The sequence below is a fragment of the Nelusetta ayraudi genome, unplaced genomic scaffold (assembly GCF_046127955.1).
Source record: "Nelusetta ayraudi isolate G7.1 ecotype Tasmania unplaced genomic scaffold, CSIRO-AGI_Nayr_v1 ptg000026l, whole genome shotgun sequence".
NCBI classification, from domain to species: Eukaryota; Metazoa; Chordata; class Actinopteri; order Tetraodontiformes; family Monacanthidae; genus Nelusetta; species Nelusetta ayraudi.
Window position 1 is genome coordinate 9,412,480 of NW_027466076.1, and position 18,034 is coordinate 9,430,513.

At 48.5% G+C, this 18,034-nt stretch overlaps 1 protein-coding gene across 1 annotated transcript in view; it reads right to left on the reverse strand.

The window, feature by feature from the left end:
• myo18b (myosin XVIIIB) overlaps nt 1-18,034 on the reverse strand; it is a 45,863-nt gene that overhangs the window by 4,556 nt on the left and 23,273 nt on the right. Inside the window, exons 18-39 of the mRNA XM_076029747.1 lie at nt 17,574-17,694; nt 17,267-17,414; nt 16,765-16,948; nt 15,838-15,988; nt 14,153-14,262; nt 13,993-14,058; nt 13,791-13,919; nt 13,188-13,331; nt 11,796-11,885; nt 11,586-11,705; nt 11,398-11,503; nt 9,160-9,284; nt 8,919-9,073; nt 7,881-8,004; nt 5,947-6,258; nt 4,453-4,557; nt 3,570-3,731; nt 3,370-3,483; nt 3,165-3,281; nt 2,994-3,077; nt 2,758-2,895; nt 2,482-2,667 (exon numbers count right to left, since the gene is read on the reverse strand). Coding sequence (XP_075885862.1) covers nt 2,482-2,667; nt 2,758-2,895; nt 2,994-3,077; nt 3,165-3,281; nt 3,370-3,483; nt 3,570-3,731; nt 4,453-4,557; nt 5,947-6,258; nt 7,881-8,004; nt 8,919-9,073; nt 9,160-9,284; nt 11,398-11,503; nt 11,586-11,705; nt 11,796-11,885; nt 13,188-13,331; nt 13,791-13,919; nt 13,993-14,058; nt 14,153-14,262; nt 15,838-15,988; nt 16,765-16,948; nt 17,267-17,414; nt 17,574-17,694 — 2,991 coding nt within the window. The remainder of the gene's footprint in view (nt 1-2,481; nt 2,668-2,757; nt 2,896-2,993; nt 3,078-3,164; nt 3,282-3,369; nt 3,484-3,569; nt 3,732-4,452; nt 4,558-5,946; nt 6,259-7,880; nt 8,005-8,918; nt 9,074-9,159; nt 9,285-11,397; nt 11,504-11,585; nt 11,706-11,795; nt 11,886-13,187; nt 13,332-13,790; nt 13,920-13,992; nt 14,059-14,152; nt 14,263-15,837; nt 15,989-16,764; nt 16,949-17,266; nt 17,415-17,573; nt 17,695-18,034) is intronic.

Sequence of the window (18,034 nt, forward strand, 5' to 3'; positions counted from 1 at the left end):
TTTTTTTTTTTTTTTTTTTTTTTTTTCCCCCCCCGCTTCAGCCTAGCATAGCGTAGCATCCTTGCGCGCACACGCGCACGGCTTTAAGGCTTTCAAAGTTATTGGCTTTGTTGGCTTTGAGGAAGACGGGCGCGGGTGCAGCGGTCGTCGCCATAGAGACGCGTTTACCGACGCACGGGTTTGTGCGTGTGCGTGTGCGCGTGCGTGTGCGTGTGCGCGTGCGTGTGCGTGTGCACGCGCGCGCGCCTGTAACCTTGAAGAGACAATGAGGATTAATCACAGTCAGAGAGAGAGAGCGGGATGAGGGAGAGATGATGCGAAGAACGGCAGAGGAGGAGAAGTGTAGGAGCGTGTGCGGGTGTTACTGGGTGTGTGTCTGTGTGTGTGTGTGTGTGTGTGTGTGTGTGTGTTGGTAGGTTGTTAAAGGTCATCTGTGTGCGTGCGCGCGTGTGGTTGCGGCTTTCTTTGTGCTAATAACTGCATAATTATTGAAGCTTCTGTCTTCGTTCCTCAGCTCGGAGGTCACGCAGACGGAAACCTGCAGCCGTCTCGTGGGCAACTCCAGGCAGAGGCACCAACAAACTGTTTGTTCTCACAATGCGAAAACTGCATTGGACTCAGTGAGCGGTCAGCTGTCAGGTTTTGGGACTACATTTGGAAACATTTGCTGGGTCAATGACCTTAGATGAGGCTGCACCGCCACTGTGACCTGGCGGTTAGTCCTCTAATCCTCTAAAAAAAAAAAAAAAAGAATCCAGATGGGAGCTTTTCAAAATGGATCTGCGCGAATTCAGGCATCGCAACAGCGGCGTTGGCCGTTTGGTGTTTCATGGATCTTCGGAAGTGGAGGCGGCTGGGAAAAGTAAGAGAACCGCGTGGGAAAAAAAAAAAAATATATCGGAGGGAAAATTAGCCGACGGATCAGCTGGTGTGTTGAGAGGGTTTAGCGAGCGAGCTGATGCAACTCTCATTCAGGGCGGAGGTGGAGGGAGGTGGGCGGCCTTCGAGGGTCGATTATCATCTTTAACTGGCAGATTGTTTTTCTACCTGCCAGGTATCCCACTTGCTAAAATAAGCTTCTGATGAAAAAAACAACAACAACGACTTGGTGCCGTTGTCACAGCGCGGTTGTGTTTGTGCCACAGAGAACAGAAACACCACCACCACCACCACCTCCTCCGCCGCCGCTGCCGCCCAGCGCCCCCGTCGCGTTCAAACCGACGCATTAATGAAGGAGATGTTTTCTAATGTTCCAGATAAAACACCAGCTGTTGCTCCTGCTAATGAGTACAGTGAAGGAGGGTTTGGAGAAACTCGCAGCCGGGAGGAAGCGGTTTATCGCCACAGGTTCGTAATTTCCTGTGCTGGATGAGTCAAAGAGCATTTTTTTTTTTTTTTTTTTTTTTTTAAAGGGAGGGGTTCATATCTCGGTGTTCCGGTTTGCGTGACGGCCGTGTGCAGGGAGCAGAAAATTGAGAGAGCACTGAGTTCTGAGTGCACTGCAGCGATTTGTCTGCGTTGTTTCTTTCTCTTTTTCGAAAAGACGAAAAACTGAACAAGATGAAAACAAGTGCAGCGCAAAACGGCGTAAATGAGACAGATTTGCGAGGCTGTTTGCGCAGCAGATGTCTTCATTACCGGGCCTCCGAGACGCTTTTTATGACGTGTGGAGGAATTGTATCATAAAATATTCAACCTTCCATTGAAGTGCCGGGTGCAGGTGCTGAAATGAAAAACGGCCACGAAAGCCTTTTTTTGCAGCGGCACCTCAGAAAATTCGCCTTAAATTTGTCGGATCAAATAACAACCAAAATAAATAAAGAAATAAATAAAGAAATAACCACGCAAACGAAAATGGCCCCTGGTGTCACGGCCACAAGGAACGCGCTCGGGTTCCTTTGGGAAGCTGCACTGGGAGCTCCGTCTCTGCCGCCCACTCCTGTTCAAGCGCTAAATATAGCCACATATAAACACAACCGTTGAACCAGTGTTCTATGTATAACGTCGAAACTGCAATCTGCTCCAGCAACCGAGCGCGGAGCTTCCGAGCTCAGACGAGACGGGCTTTGTGAACAACAGCAAGGTTCCCATTCTGAAAAAATCTTGCGGATCCATCTTGAAAAGCTCCTAATCTGGACGGTTTTCACGCGTTCCCACTGTGACGTCGGAGTGAATCGGCTTGCATGCTGCTGTGCGTTGTGCGTTTTATCAGACCTGCAGACAGTTTTCCGTTATTTTTTTTATTGTGACATCGTATTTAAAAAAACAAAACAAACAAAAAACGCACAGGGGCTTGCCACCATCGACAAGCGTAAAAAATTATCGATCGGACTCCAGTGTGTGGAGGCCCAACCCAACCCCTCCTGGCTAGCACAGCATCACGAGTCATTCACCATCCCCAGAGACAATGACAGCTGCAGCTTCTGAGTGTGTGTGTGTGTGTGTGTGTGTGTGTGCGTGTGTGTGTGTCCTCTCTCCTACCAGCTCCATGCGTTTGCGTCCGCTGTCCTGCTCCCTCTGGCTCAGCTCCTCCATCTCCTCCCTCATGTCCTGCAGCCGCTGCTGGTAGTAGCGGGCGTTCTCTCGCTCCCGGGCCTCGGCCTGGGCGCTCTGCTCCAGCTCCTCGCCCAGGCGAACCACGCTGTCTCGCAGACGCAGCACCAGCACCTAGTGAGTCGCGGGCGGACACAAAGAAATCTGCGGTGACCCGACGTGGGCTCCGTACAGCCGGCGAGGCCAATGGCGCGCTCCTCTCACCTCGAACCTCTTGACCTGCCCTCTCTGGAACTCCAGCTTGTTCTCCAGGTCGCACACGCGGGCCTCCTGTTTGCTGACGATGCTACGCCCCACAGTGGACGACTCCAGGAACTGCAGCCTGGATGTGCACTGCTGCAGCTGGGCAGCGGCCGCGTGGTGGCGGAGGAGGAGAAGAAGAGGGGAGTGAGCGTGCGCCGTATGTCGCTTTGTTCTTCTGGCTGATGGACTGGGGTTACCTCTTCCTGCAGAGAGTGTCTCTGTTTCTTGGCCTCCTCCAGCTCCGCCTGAAGCTCTCTGATCTGGGAAATGTCGCTGGAGGACTGAAAGAGGACGGGGGCCAGAGGTTTGATTTTCCGATTTTTTTTCCGCCAAAGTCAAAGCGAGGCGGCCTGGGGCGGCGTCCATACCTGAGCAATGAGGGCTTTGTGCTTCTTCATCAGTTCGTTCAGGTCCTCCTGGTCCTCCTCCAGCCGCTTGAGCAGGTCCGTCTTCTCGTGCTGCAGCAGGCCCAGCTGCTCGTCCGCCTGCAGGACGACACAGGGGTCGATGGGTGGAGTCGCCCAGGAATCAGCGGGTTACCTCGCGTCATTGTCATCAACCCGTCCCGCTCACCAGGCCCTTCAGCCGGCAGATGTTCTCCAGCTCGATCTGCGTGTTCTCCAGCTCCTGGGACAGAGTCGTCTGGACGCCCTCGGCCTCCAGACGTCTGGCTTCGCTTTCCTCCAGCTAATTGGCGACGGGGAGAGAGTGGGTGAGTAAAAAGCGCACCGTAGACAAGCGGATCCGGGGCGAAGAGCGAAGCCGAGCGTGACCTGGCAGTGGAGACGCTCCACCTGCTCCCTGGTGCCGCCGGGCAGCTCCTGCCTATGGCTGTCGACGGTGGAGAGGAGGAGCTGGGCGTCGGCCAGCAGGGCGTGAGTCCTCTTCAGGTCCCTCCGCAGCTTCTTCTCCACGTCAAAGTCTCGGTGGCCCACCTGCACAGGTGGCAAAAGCATTCACATTGACGTAAAAGTACGGATACTTGTGTACTTGAAGTAAAAGTACTGATTCAACTCCTTCACTCAAGTAAAAGTTCAAAAGTACAGCTTCTGAAATAGAAAAAGTCTTTTTTTTTCGCCATTAATGAAACAATGCATCTGTTGATAATTTTGCGAAAATGAAAAGGTGGTGATGCAACAACCAGAGGTCAAGCCGAATTTGACACACTGGGCCTTTAAGTACAGCAACAAAGTACAAATACTTTGTACTTTCGAGCTTCTACCCAAAAAAGACTTCCTTCGGATAAGAACCGAGATGCTGATCTGTTGCTTTTTCTAAGACATCTGTCCTTCAACTGAGAAGAATTGCATTATTTCGATGCACAAACCCAAATAGCCAACGCTGAATACCAGAAGCCAGAGTTCTTAACAGAGCATAGCACTGTAGCTATGATCAGCGTCGTCACAGACAATGGTAGTATGTACAGAGAGCTTCAAGCTGTTGCTACTCGACTCAACTGGCAGAAAGAACCTGATTGGTTTGTTCTGAATGTGGCAGAGAGTATTTATGTCCGATCGCATCCCAAGTTTTTTTTTTTTTTTTTGTCCGCTTTGAAAGGGTCTCTGCTTTACACCCTTCACTGTGGAATCTTGTGAAATATGTGAAATCAGGTTGTAGCTGTACATGGAATAGCGACCGTAAGGGATAGTTGCCTACCTGGTCACAGAGCGTTGCTATGAGCCCTTCCAAGTCGTGCTTCTCGTGAATCACCATCTGCTTTTCCTCGTACTCCTGCTCCAACTGCATCTCCAGCTGCCTGAGCTGCACGTGCGAGGGGAAAAAGATGAACGAGCTCTGACTGTCCCCGACAGCAGGATGCACAGCAATCAGCATAAAAACATCATCATCATCGTCATCATCATCATCTGCGGAGAAAAAGAAGTTACACCATTCTTCTCTTGAATAAATCAGACCGAGTTTTGTTGTAGTTGTTGCCGTCGTTTGAGGCATCAGCCGTGGAAGAAAGATTTGAATTCTTTATAAAGGAGCTTTCAGTGGTGGCAGCAACAGAGTGATCCTTTTAAGCACCGTAGTTCAGTGAAATGTCAGACACGCCGCTTTTGTTTTGTTTTTTGCTGCAATGCAACTTAGAGCAGGTCTTTCTTTTTTTTCTTTTTTTTTCCAACTGGCTCTTTGAGGTTCAAGGAGTTCCCAGCAGAACAAGGGACAAAATATTCAAGAACCATCTATGAGCCACACGATGACAGGATTTACTTAAAACTCCTCTGGTTGTGGCTTTATTACAGGGAGACTCCTGGAACAGAATCTTGTACAATTGGATCACTCTCAAGACTCGGCATGGAAAGGTTTGAGAATAGTGATTTTCCCAATGCCCTGCGATGAACTGGCGACTTGTCCATGCCGTCACCCTGCCTTCGCCCTAAGACAGCTGGGATAGGCTGCAGCAGACCCCCGTGACCCTGAGCTCGGGGAGTAAGCGGGTATGGAAGATGAATGAATTAAGGATTTCCCCAATTACTAATGTGTGGCAATATTGTGTCAAACGATGAAACTTTTTTGATGAATTTGTGGCAAACTATTTAGAAATCCACTAGGGCAGCTATGATGTTTATAAATGTCATTGTTCGAGCGAGGTTAAAATAATCAATCGTCGACCTCGTCTGCTTTTTTCTTCGACATTCTTTTGTTGCACAGAGGAAAAACGAATCAGTTAATAGCTCATTTTTGAGCAGCAGGCTTAAAACTTATCATAAATGCAACAATATTTCAACACTACTACATACAGTTTCACTTCCTTGGAATGAAAAACAGACAGTTGTCATCAGTGTGTCTGTTTTTATTGCGTTGACACATGTTTATTGCTGGTAGTTTCTGATCTGCCTGTCTGTCTATTTGCAGCACATTTTTACTGTCTTGGGAGTTTCTCTGCCCCTCACTGAGGCGCTTAGGCCGGCCGGCGCTGTGTCTCCTCGTGTCCATCATTAATTCATTATTATGGGCACCTCATAAAATGGTACATTATCCCCGCCGTGCCAGTGCCAAAAGAAATAAAGAGGACGACTTTATGTTTTCATTAAACCGCAATCGATAGCGATTTAATGGTCCGACTTGGAAGCTCCCCGTGACCTCAAGCTCTAAATAATTAATGGCAGATGTGAGCAGGTTATTTTTTTTAAAGTGTCCACCAACCCGTCTCTGCGACGACTTGTGCACGTCCTCCAGCTCCTCCTCCTTGTCCTCCAGCTCCTTCTGGTGGATCTGCTTCATCCTCTCCATCTCCATCTCGAAGCGCATGTGGACCTGCTGCTGCTGCTGGATTCTGGCGGTGAGGGCCGTGACCTCCTGCGACCGCTCGCCCGCCTGGGCCTCCAGGACGCGGAGCTGCTTCTTGAGCTCGGGCAGCGACTCGGCGGCGAGGTCGACCGGCAGGCTGAGGTCGCGGATCTGAGCGCACAGCTCGTCTTTCTGCTTCTGCAGGCGGGACGCCTCGGCCTGGCTCTCCTGCACGCACACACACACACACACACACACACACACACACAACATAAGTTTAGCCTTAGGATACTTTGGCAGCTTTTGCTATGATGGAGATGAAACCTCAGGAAAAGTCAAGACTGGAGCAGGAATTAGAAGAGCAACTGTTTTGTGGACATCTGCGCAATATTTACTTTGTGACTAAACTCTTTCCTCCAACGCACAGACTATTATAAATTAAACTGCGAAGCAAAACCGTAAATATTGATTATGATAGTAGCCTTGTAAAAACCACCAGTGAGCTGGTTTAAAGGTATGAGCGTTAGCATACTGACAACATGATTGACGTGCTGTGCCCCCTAGTGGCATAAAAACGGACTGTGTGGCCTTTAGCCATGGTTCATCCTGGGCTCATGTTTAAAATACTTCGGAGTAGCTGAAGGTTATTTGGAAGTTTTGTTTTTCTGTGCGGTATTGTCACTGCGGTTTGTACCTCAGGGCCACCGTAGAATGTAAACCCCAGTCAAGTGACCATCGCCGGCTGCACAAACGGTAAAGTAAATGCTACAAGTGTGTTTTGATGTTCAACTTTGATTTGATGTCAGACTCAGATTCACCTCTCGTACTTTAATTTGTTTGGTTTAATGATTAATTTTTTTTCATTGACTCAGTGTGATTTGAACTGAATCCCCACGGCTCCACCGTTCCTCCTCATCAGCTATCTGCTCCTTCACCACCTCGTTTAGGCGTTTTGAAGAGAGTTTCCACTCGGTTTCTTTCTGTGTTGTGACGGGCGTCACGGCCAACAATGTTTTCCGTCTGCCACATAATGTTCCGCAGGAGAGTTGCCGGCTCTCAGACTCATCCGTCTCTGGCGGCTTTCGGATCAATGTTGCCCGCGCGACCGGGGCTCGTAAATCACGCGTGGCAAATCGTTGCCGGTCAGACGATTTTTTTTTCTTTCTTTTTTTCTTTTTTTTAATTTCCCCTTCTCTCCCCCCCTCAGGTAAAACTGCTGACGGATGGTCGCTGATGCTTCGCCTTGACGGTGTCATACTCGATGATTCCCCCTGCGTGCGCTGACACACACAAAGTCAGAGAGCTTTTGGCACATGCGTGTGTGTGCTGTAAATCGTGTATGATTTTACTGGTTTCAATTCTGATTTGATACTGGGATGGGACTGCAAATACTTATAGTTTTGGGGTTTTTTGTACTAAAGCTAAGTATGTGTAAAAGATGAGGAAATTGGAAACAAAATGTAAACCAATTTTTAGCTACACAGCGACAATAAATCCCAGGTTACCCGTCAGTTTCAACCAGACTTGGAAAAATATCACCCAGCTATCAAGACAGTGCAGAGTCCAGATTCTAGCAGATTCACAGAAAGAAATAAAAGCCAAGAACATGTTTTCTATAATGTTCAAGCATCAGAATCAATCTAAATTGAATTTTTGCATTTGCCGCAAGAAAAAAAAACAAAAAAACATGGCATGTGTGGTTGAAACATGATTACTAGATTTCCTTGTATCAATAGTTAATCATGAGAATAGATCGCAGAACAGGTGACGTCTGACGAGTATTGACAGCTGAGGATCTATCTGCACAACTAACTGACTAACTAAGTAAAGATTGGCTGTCTCTTACGCACCTGCAGGCTGTGGCGCAGGGTGTATATCTCTGCCCCCAGAGCTGAGTTTTCCTGAGACACCTTGTCCTTCTGCTCGCGCTCGTTCTCGGCCTCCTCCAGAGCCTGAGTCAACTCGCTGTCGAACCTGGACGGGGGCAAACACACGCTCAGAGGACAGCGAGCGGTCGCTACCGATCGAAGGCCGAGCGGCTGCTGTGACGCAGGTTCCTCTCCCCCACTGCCATCTGAGGGGCCTTGAACGCACCGCCGTCACCGCTGAGCTGCCCTGAGCTCTCTTGGCTTCGGTCTGCTCATGATGGCAGCGCTACCACTTTGCAAGCTGACGAGAGTACGCCATCAAATGTTTAATTTAAGGAAATCAAAAAAAAGGCTAGGTGGAAAGAGACAACGTACAAATACTTTGTTACTGTGCTGAAGTACATTTTTCAGGTGCAGTATCTGTACTTTACTTGAGTATTATAGTAATATTTTAGAGGGAGATCATCAACAAATGTATTATTTAATGAATCGCGAAAAAAAAAGATCTAAAAGATTTATCCATACTTTTACTTACAGTAAGCACATAATGTGAATACTTTATGTATCTAGCCACCTCTGGCTACAAGATTCGAAAAAGGCCCCCCTTAAAGCAACCAGTATATAGGAACCTATATTAAATCTGAAATGAGATGCAGCTGCTGCGGAGCTTTTAAAAAGTTTCACTAGGGGGATAAAAAAAAAAAAGACTAATCGGACCACTTTTGGAGATTTTATCTGGCCGACTGCACAGCGGCTCTCCTTTGAATTACTGTCTGGTTTCTTTTCAGCCCTTTCAACAGGCTCGCTGAGGCTCTCCTCTCAGCGAAACAAGCGGTAGAAAGGCATTCAGAACCTGCAAGGTGGTTTGGTTACATGAGGGAAAGAGGTGAGGCGTTGAAAAAGCGTTTATGATTTTGAGGCAGTTCAGCTTCAGGCCAGTCCGTCCCCCTGTTTTGGATTGTGTGAGTGTAAAGAGTTCTCTCTGAACACACACAGTACCACACACACACACACACACACCTTCTCTGTCTGCGCTCCAGCTCGTGCATGCGGCCCTGCAGGCTGTCGGTGAGGACGCGAGCGTCCTGAAGGTCAGAGGTCACCCGGCGACAATGACGCTTCAGCTCCGTGGCGGCCCGTCTGGACTGCTCCAGCTGGGCCTGCAGCGTCGCCACCTAGACACACACACACACACACACAGCCAATCTGTGTTATTGAGCTCCAGCTTTTTAATCTCCCATCAGCACCGCCGCCGCCTCACCTTGGTGTCGAGCTGCTCCCGGCTCTGACGCTCCGCCTCCAGCTTCTCCTCCGTCTGCTTGAGGCGCCTGCGGACGAACTCCACCTCCGTCTGGCAGCATTCCAGCTGCATGGCCAGCTCGCTGTCTGCGGGGAGGAGGAGGGGAGAAGAGGCGGACAGGCGGAACGTGACTTTGACGGGAGCGACCGCTGCCCAAGGAAGCGTCATCGTTTTTTTTTCAACGCCAAATTTTCAGAAATGCACCGAGAAAACGAAACAACACAAACACCCAAATTTCTCAGAATCGGATTGTATTTTCGATTTATTGCCGAAGCCCAGTCATTCTTAAACGTCCGGTGTGCCTTCGCTTTTATTCACCGTCATCTCAATGAGAAATTATGACCTGACTGGACCGGTTCTGACTGGTGTACCACCGGCACCAGGAACGAGGCCAGCTGGCACAAGACGAAGGGAGTTACAGACTGCGTGAAGACACACACACACACACACACACACACACACACACACACACACACACACACAGGTGACTGGGAACAGGTGGAAACGATCAGGGTGGGCAGAAGACAATCAGACAAGTGGGAAAACACCCAGGAGAAACACCTAAAATTCACACCTTGCACAGTTTTCAAAGGAAACCCAGAAGTTAGGAGACAGACAAGACAAATCATGAACATGGTGTTCCTTTGAGGCAACACGTCTCCTGTGGTCTCCTGCCATCAGGAGCGGCCGCATTCAGTCTCGCTGCGGCAAGAATGCATAAATGAAATGGCAGCGTTGAGTTGCTTAACTGTCACGACAAGAAAGGGCACGAGTCCATAACCATTTTCACATGTATTTATTTTTAGCACAAAACCAATGAAGCAAGCAGGTTTAGCCCGCTGTTTACAGCTGCCTGTAAAACTGATGTTCCCAGGGCGATCTCAGGTCCGAAACAGGGCGGTGTGAGAGATTTGGGTTAGGGTTAGGGTTAGTAACTTGGCTTTGACATCGACGAGTAATCAATGCCCTTTATGATGTCACAAAGGGCCGATTTCAGAATCAGAATTTCCGGAAAATGATGCAAAAGACTTTTTTTCCGCCTTCGTTTCTGCGGACTTCACCCACAGACAAGAAGGAAGTGTTGTTGACAGAAACCGCTGGTAAAAGTGAGGTGACGTTTGCTAATATGGGACCTTTAAAGTTGGAGCCATGTGACATTTAGCGAGGCGGCGCCAATGATTGTGTAACCGGTTAAGGCTGCCTTGTTGCAGAACACTTGCCATGAAGAGTCCAAACCAAAAAAAAACTCCTGTGTGGGTTTCGTGTGTGATCATTTAGATCTCCTTTTAGAAATGTTTGGTGTTATTTTTTTGCGTTTAAGATTGTAAACTAGTATTTATATGAGTCACATTTTTTTAATGTCATCTTCTTTTGTTTGTGTCTTTGTAGAAATGATGTCCACTTTCAAGAAAGGAACAATACATACATAGATAGATAAATAGATGGATATGCTAAAAGCCAATCGGCGCTCCACAGCAGAGGGAAGGAGAGGACAGAGTTGCACAACGCACGGCTGACATTTGCCGTGGCTTTTCCAAGAAATCCGCTAACTTCATTTTCGGCTCTGTGACTCAGCAGCACACCCCCAACCTTATCGAGCCAGCTGTCCAATTTAAGGGGACGCTGCAAGGAGACAGAATGTGAGCTTGCGGGAAGTTTTAATGGAACCGACCTGAATTGTGCTCCGCTTTGAAGAAAGGGCCACGTCAGGATGCGCTCATGTGAAGCTGAGACACTTTATAGCGACCATGTAGGGGCAAATGTGTGGTGAAGCACTATTAAAGACCAGGGCACACTGGTGTTTTGTGGGTATTGGCGGGCACGGAAGACGAAAGGAGGCTTGAAAACGGAGGAACGCCTTCCAAACTTAGAAGAATGGTCACATTCTCTCTATTGAACATTTTTCATACATTTCAATCCAGAGTTTATGCTCATTTTATAGAACTTTTGAATAATGAATAATGGGTTCAATGTAAAGCACTTTGGGTCCTTGAATAGCACTATATAAATCCAGTCTATTCTTATAAAACTCCTAATTAAAACTGTATCGTGTCTTTTCTCTTATTTTTGACCAAGGTTTGTGCCATATAAAAAATATTTAATCTCTTTTTTTTTTATTATTACTACCATTATTATTATAACTGCTTTTGTGCTGAGAGAAGCCCCCTTTCAGAAACAGCAGAGGCCGCTGATGTTTACCTGTCCCCGCCCCTCTCTGGCTCTCTGCAGTCTGGACCCTCTGCTTCTCCTCCTCCAGCTGCTTCTCCAGGGTTCCCATGGTTACCTTGCACTGGTCCAGACGAGCCTGCGGAGGGAGAACCGAGACGCCCCTGAGCCGAGCGGCGGAGAGGCGGACCCCTCCCCCTACCCCTCGCCCCCGCACGAACCTGAAGCTCCTTGTTCTCCCTGCTGAGCCTCAGACGCTCGGCCCGCTCCACGTCCAGAGCCTGGCCCACGGCGTCGCCGCGGAAGCGCTCATCGCTGAGCTCCGAGGTCACGGCAGTCACCTGCGCGCGGGGGGGAACGCACCAAACATGACACACGCACCAAGCGCGAGTTTCTGAACGTGCGCGTGCGTCGGAGCGCGCCCGCCAAACCTTGGTCTCCAGGCCGTCGGCGGTCTGCCTCAGCTCGTTCCTCTCCCGCTCCGATTTCTCCAGGCGTCGTCTCAGAGCAGATATCTCATCCTGACAGGGAGATAAAGAGGCGTCTCGCAGCGGCGGCTGAAAAGATTTGTTTCAAGGGCTGTTTGCCGGCATCCTTTTTTTTTTTTCCCCCGCAAAAGCGTCTGATCTTTCGCTGGGGGATGACTCACGCTGGGTAAACCCGAGCGAGCGCCGCCGCTGTTGTGACAGTCTGCCGTCCTCACTTGTCAGACGGGTTTAAGCTATCGGCGCTCAGGTTATGCACAACACGGAGCGGCGGCTCGCTATTATTCTTATTCCGGCTCGGCCCGGCCCGGCCCGGCCCGGCCGACTGGAGGGAGACAATTATTCTTCAATTTGCCGGGACCTTTCAAAGAAGCATGCTTTCGCATTAATCTCAACTACATCTGGAGGAGTGAGAGAAAAAAATTTAAAAAAGGGAGGAAAAAAAGGATTTTTCGCTTTTGATTTGCTGTGAAGTGAGCTAAGCGGGATTAAAATGAACACATTCAAGTCGGCAGCAGCCTTATAATGGAGTACTCGGAAACACGTTTGCTCGCTTTCCATCACCGGCGGCCAAAGTGGATAAGAAGGGAGGAAGGAAACCTGTGGCAACACTGTCTGGGGATCAAAATACACATCCTGTGCGGGAGAAGTGACGAGATACAACGTTGAGTTTAGTTGTATCGGTCTGGTGCATTTGCCACAGAGGGATGTCAGATATGGATAAGGCAGCGTGGAATCGCGGATGATGGATGAGAGCAGCGCCGCTTGTTCCCGCCGTCATTTGCCTCCGTTGCACGCGGCCTCCTGTTTATGCCTGTTTTCGTTTTTTACTTTATGGGTCCGTCTTTGCTGCTCGCTGCGAAACAAAATGCCCTTTAGCAATAATAAAGATTTCCTTGAACCCTTCATTCGTCTCGGTCTGTTTTTTCACCTCCGGCGCTGAATGAGATAAAAGTTGGCAAACAAAGACGGGCACTGTTGTCCCGCTGCATGTTTTGTCCTTCACTGAAATATTAGGATTAAAAAAAACCACAAAGACTTTTTCTTTCTTTCCCTTTTTGAATGTGCCAGTGCAGCTTCGTGAAAGCAAACTGAAGGAGTTTTAGTCGACTGGGATTTGACACAGTGCCCTCCAAGTGTCCTGCTTTCTCAAAAATGATCCCTTAAGAACTTCACAATAAAACGCGAGGGGCGAAAAAGTGAAGCGAAAAGGGTGAACCGCCGGTGAGCCTTTGAATGCAGCCTGAGAGGCGGGAGGTGGCTGTTAATTGGATTAGAACTGGGTTCCATGATGCGTACAGTATATGTCCATATGTGTGTGTGTGTGTGTGCGCGCACCTCCTTCGCTCGGAGCCTGTCGTTGTCCATGTTGACGTCCAGCAGAGGACGCATGCGGCAGAAAAGTTTCCACCAGCTCCACGTGGACACGACCCTCAGAGCCCGCAGGTTGCTCTGCAAACAACTGACGGCCATCTGCTGCACCTGGATGCACGCACGCACACACACACACACACACACACACACACACACACACACGCACACACACGCACACACAAATACACAATAAAAGTCTGTGAGCCCAATTTTTTTCAGTAACCTTTTGCTCCTTTGCACATGGACTATACATCTGTTGAGCTTTTAATTTGAAAAAAAAAAAAAAAAAGCACTGGTCTAAATTGAATAGATTAAAGTTGTCTCTAACGTGTGTTCCCAAAAGAAATAGACCATGACCAGGAGAAAACTTTTAAATTAGAGGTCATCACTTCTGTAGAAGTCGAAGCAGAAGTGGATAAATGTGTGAAATGCTGTGCGCTCAAGCAGGCAAAGCATTAAATGAAATCATTTGAAGACAATTTGACCTATTTTTGGACTCTCGAGGCACAGAGGCTTAATAAAAGAGGTAAGAGTAGAACATTCAAACACAAAGAACTAGGCACTCACCTTCAGCTTGCGATATTTCTGCCGGGCCAGGTGCCCCATGCAGGAGGCCTGCAGGTAGACCAGCCAGCCGGTGACCTGCTGCTCCCTCTGCTGCTCCAGGTAGCGCAGCACGCCGCGCTTCATGAACACCTGCGAGACACAACAGGAAGCAAAACGTGACACGTCGTCTCCAGCCGAGGGGGTCGGCGCTGAGCGCTCTCACCCTGCTGGAGCCCACGACGACGCTCCGCCGATCCACGTCCAGCTCCGTCAGCAGCTCCTCCACCGCCTGGGACACACGGAAGGGGAAAAGCCAATCAGCACGTGGGTCAAGGGCGGAGCAGATGCGGGAGAGGGCGACCGATGCGGGACCGGAGCCTGACCTTTCGCTCGTCGTGGTTGACAAACATGGAGGCGTAGCGCTTCATGATGGGCGGAGACAGAGCCTGGAAGTGGCACCGGAAGTCGCTGAGGGTCATGTGCTCGGGGTAACCTGAGGTTAGCAGAGGGAAGCATTTCCTCGCTGGGTCACTGCAACGTTTTACATTCAGACGGCACAGAGGAGGAGGCGGCGGCGGCGGCGGCGGCACGGCGGGGAATGGATGTTTTGTGTTTTTTGTTCTTTTTTCTTTCTTTCACTTGCGAGAAGTAATTTGCACTGTCTGCCGTGACGGCAGCAGAGGAGGATTTCCCATCAAAGACGGTTTGATTTCGAGGAGTAGAGGTTAAATTGAACTGAAAATGTGCCAACACGGGCTGTGCTGAGCGCGCGTTCTCACATCTGATACCGGGGAAAAAAAAAAAGAAAAAGGAAAAAGAAGAAAAACGAGACGAGCGTTTCCGCGAACTGCTCCTGTGGGAACGAGCCGTCTTTAAAGAAGCCGGTCAGAGGACGCAGATTGAAAACACAACGAGCCAGAAGCAATCCAGAAGCATTTCGGATTCAGCTGATTAATTACCATGAGCACATGAGCATCATTGTCATCTTCAGCGATCGTCTCCAATTGGACAGTTTAAAGTGCGCGCCCAAAGGCGTCTTTTATTTCAAGCTGGTGTCGCGTTTGCATGCTTGACAGCCGCAGCGTCAAACATCTTCAGGAGCAAATTTGTACTTTGTGTGTTGAGACTACTGAGGCTGCTTATCGTATGGGAGCTCTGGACTGGAGGAATTTATCTAACTCCTGCCACCTACTGAGACATTTGATATTGGGTTGTTTGCTAGGAGGTTCCCCTCCTCTAAATGAATGTCTGCGTGATCTCCTTCAACCGCAGCACTTTTTGGCTCATTTTATTTCTAGTTAAATAAATAAACGTGAGCTGCAGCAGTTAATCATCGTTACATAGGCAACCAAAGGCTCCGAGTGCGACCGTGATTGCATTTCGCCATCAGTGCAGACCTGTTTATTTATTTATTTATTTATTTTTAAATATTGTTGTTATTTTTTTCCCAGCCTCCAGACTCCAATTTCGACTTTGTAATGTGTTTAGGCGCTAAATGCAGCACTGGTCCCTGATCAGCAGCCACTGCTTTAACTTTAATCCCATAATCTATTAAATTCAGGCGATGGTTGCTTCCAAAATGTGCCAGGCTGCGTGCCTGCCAGAAGGTGCACATTTTTAAAGTGAATCTTAAAAAAAGAAAAAGAAAAAGGTAAATGTGGATATAGTTTTGGCTGAATGCTCATTGAGATTAGTTATAATTATTGGCACCTGAAAATGAAAGCGTGACACTTTGAGTCTCACTATTCAGCGGCGATAAGCACCTACAGACATTTATTACATATTTAACGACATTTTTGAGCTGCTGCCAGACATAAAGCAAGATCTTTTTATGAATAATATATGATAGCATATTAAAATAATAATAAAGCAACATAGGGAGTTGTTATCTAGAGCTATACTGTGCGCTTGCCTCCTATTAAAGCTCATTATAAAAAAGGTTGTGGTTGATATGCTCCTCACCAAACACATCATGAGTAGTGTCCTACATCTCTGTGTATACAGCATGTATACAATGTCTTTTGATAAACATTTCAGTCATACAATCAACAGCCATATTGATGCAGACCTGTGCGGTGGAACTGCAGGGCCGACAGGATCTGGGTGGAGTGCAGCTGCACTCGCAGCGTCGGCACGTCGAAGCTCCCGCCGTCGCTCTTGGCGTGCACGCACTGCAGGAACACAGGCCTGGCCCGGCGGATCAAGTTGACCAGAGCATCCTGCAGGGCGGCGAGAGTGAGTCAGACAGCCGGACAGAAGGACACACACGCCCCACTCCAGAGGTCCTGCACCAGCATACTCGGGAAGTCCGGTAATATCGGCCGATAAAGGCATCAAAAATGAATATTGGTAAATATCGGTATCAGGAAAAAGTATTGTAAAAATATGACTTTTTTTTTTTAAGTTTCTCACGAATTTTGTAGTCATGCCAAAGAATGAATTCCTTGAATTTCCTGGCATTACTAAATGGTAAATAACAATATTTTACTTGTCTCTACTGCGCTTGTTGACATCATCAAACCGCATCGAAGCATAACAGCAAGCAATTTTTTTTTCTCTATGCTGAAAACACAGTGAACAGTGAACCCAAAGCCGAGGTGATCTAAAAATAATCTCCCTCTAAAATATGATCTACTTTTATATTTAACGACACAACAGCGTTGCTCAAATAGGTCCACTTTAAGCAATAGTATGTAGTAGTAACATTTATGTTGTTGTATGTCCAATGTGAAAAGTAGAAAGTACAGATATATGAGTACAAATGAAGGGAGTAAAAGTATAAACTTATGAGAAAAAAGTACTCAAGTAAAATACTCAAGTAAAGTACAAATACGGTATCTGTACTTTGTGCAAATATCGTATCTGTGCTTTACTTGAGTATAGATTTTTCAGGTATCTGACATACCTGAAAAATCTACTTAAGTATCGCAATGAAGTATTTCCACTTTGTTACCTCCCATCTTGGCGAACAGCAGAGGGCGCCACTTGTACTCACCGCCTGCAATTTGACCGAGATGCACTGGGAGTGTCTGCGCAGGGCGGCCACGCCGCCGCTGAGCGTCTTCCTGATGACGCCGTTCCTCTGCAGGGAGCGCTGGCTGCCCCCCTCCAGGCCGCCCAGCCCCCGACACAGTGGGGGGAGCGAGATCCTGGGGGTGAACAGGGCCTTGACCGCCCCGCTGGGTAGGAGGAGAGAGAGGGAATCACCTCTGGACTAATATTTCTGAATCAGATCATACACTTGGACGTGTCCAGTGACTTCTGGAAGAGATTTCGCTGCCCTTGTCTCCGAAGATTTGCGACGATAATGCACTAGTCTGCAACTTTCTTTCTTTCTTTTTTTTTACACATCTACACAGGTGAAATGCACTCAAGAGAGTTCAATACACGTGCACGATTTTAGCGACTTCATAAGGGCTGTAAGTGCAGCGTAAGGTCGTTCCGCCGACAGGAGGCTCCAGTGACCTGCCTGCGTGCACCGCGGCCGACACACTCACACGGTAGAGTTCTGGAGCAGGCAGATGGCATTGAGAGCGGACGGGTTGCTCTGAATCAGGCCGAACCATCCGGTGAGGTCGTAGCGGACCGGGTCGCAGCCCATCAGATGGTTCACCTCGCACTGCATGGGCTGCTCACACTGGCGCACTGCAGGGACACGACAGGGGGAATTACACTCGCGGAGCTCTTAAAAACAACATGAATAACAGTTTTCACTGGCAGAGTGCCTACAGGGGGCGGTGTGTGTGTGTGTGTGTGTGTGTGTGTGTGTGTGTGTGTGTGTGTGTGTGTGTGTGTGTATGTTACCAGCATTGCTGTAGTACTGGCAGATTCTCTCCAGGGCGTTGCTCTCACTGGAGCCTGGCGTCACCATCTCCTCATCCAGAACCCACAACAGACCTCTGGGATCTCCATCGGCTGCCCGCACCTGAAGCACACACGCACACACACACACACACACACATCTCATTTCAGACAAGCATGAGGAATAAAGGATGTTGACCGCGCAGCACATTTTAGTTTGTTCCAGGTATCCTTTTTAGGGTGTGTCAGACTTTTCGTTTGCTCACTGAGACATTGCTAAGCCAAACTTAAGTTGTGTCTCAGTTGATTTTCTTCCTGGTTCCTCTGTTCTCCAATCCTGTAACAACCATACAGTAACTACACCTTTTGAATGAGTACACATGTAATTCGTACATGCTTCACAAGTGTCTTTTGAATAGTCACTTAATTTATTTATTTTTAACGAGGTACCATTGTGGAAGATA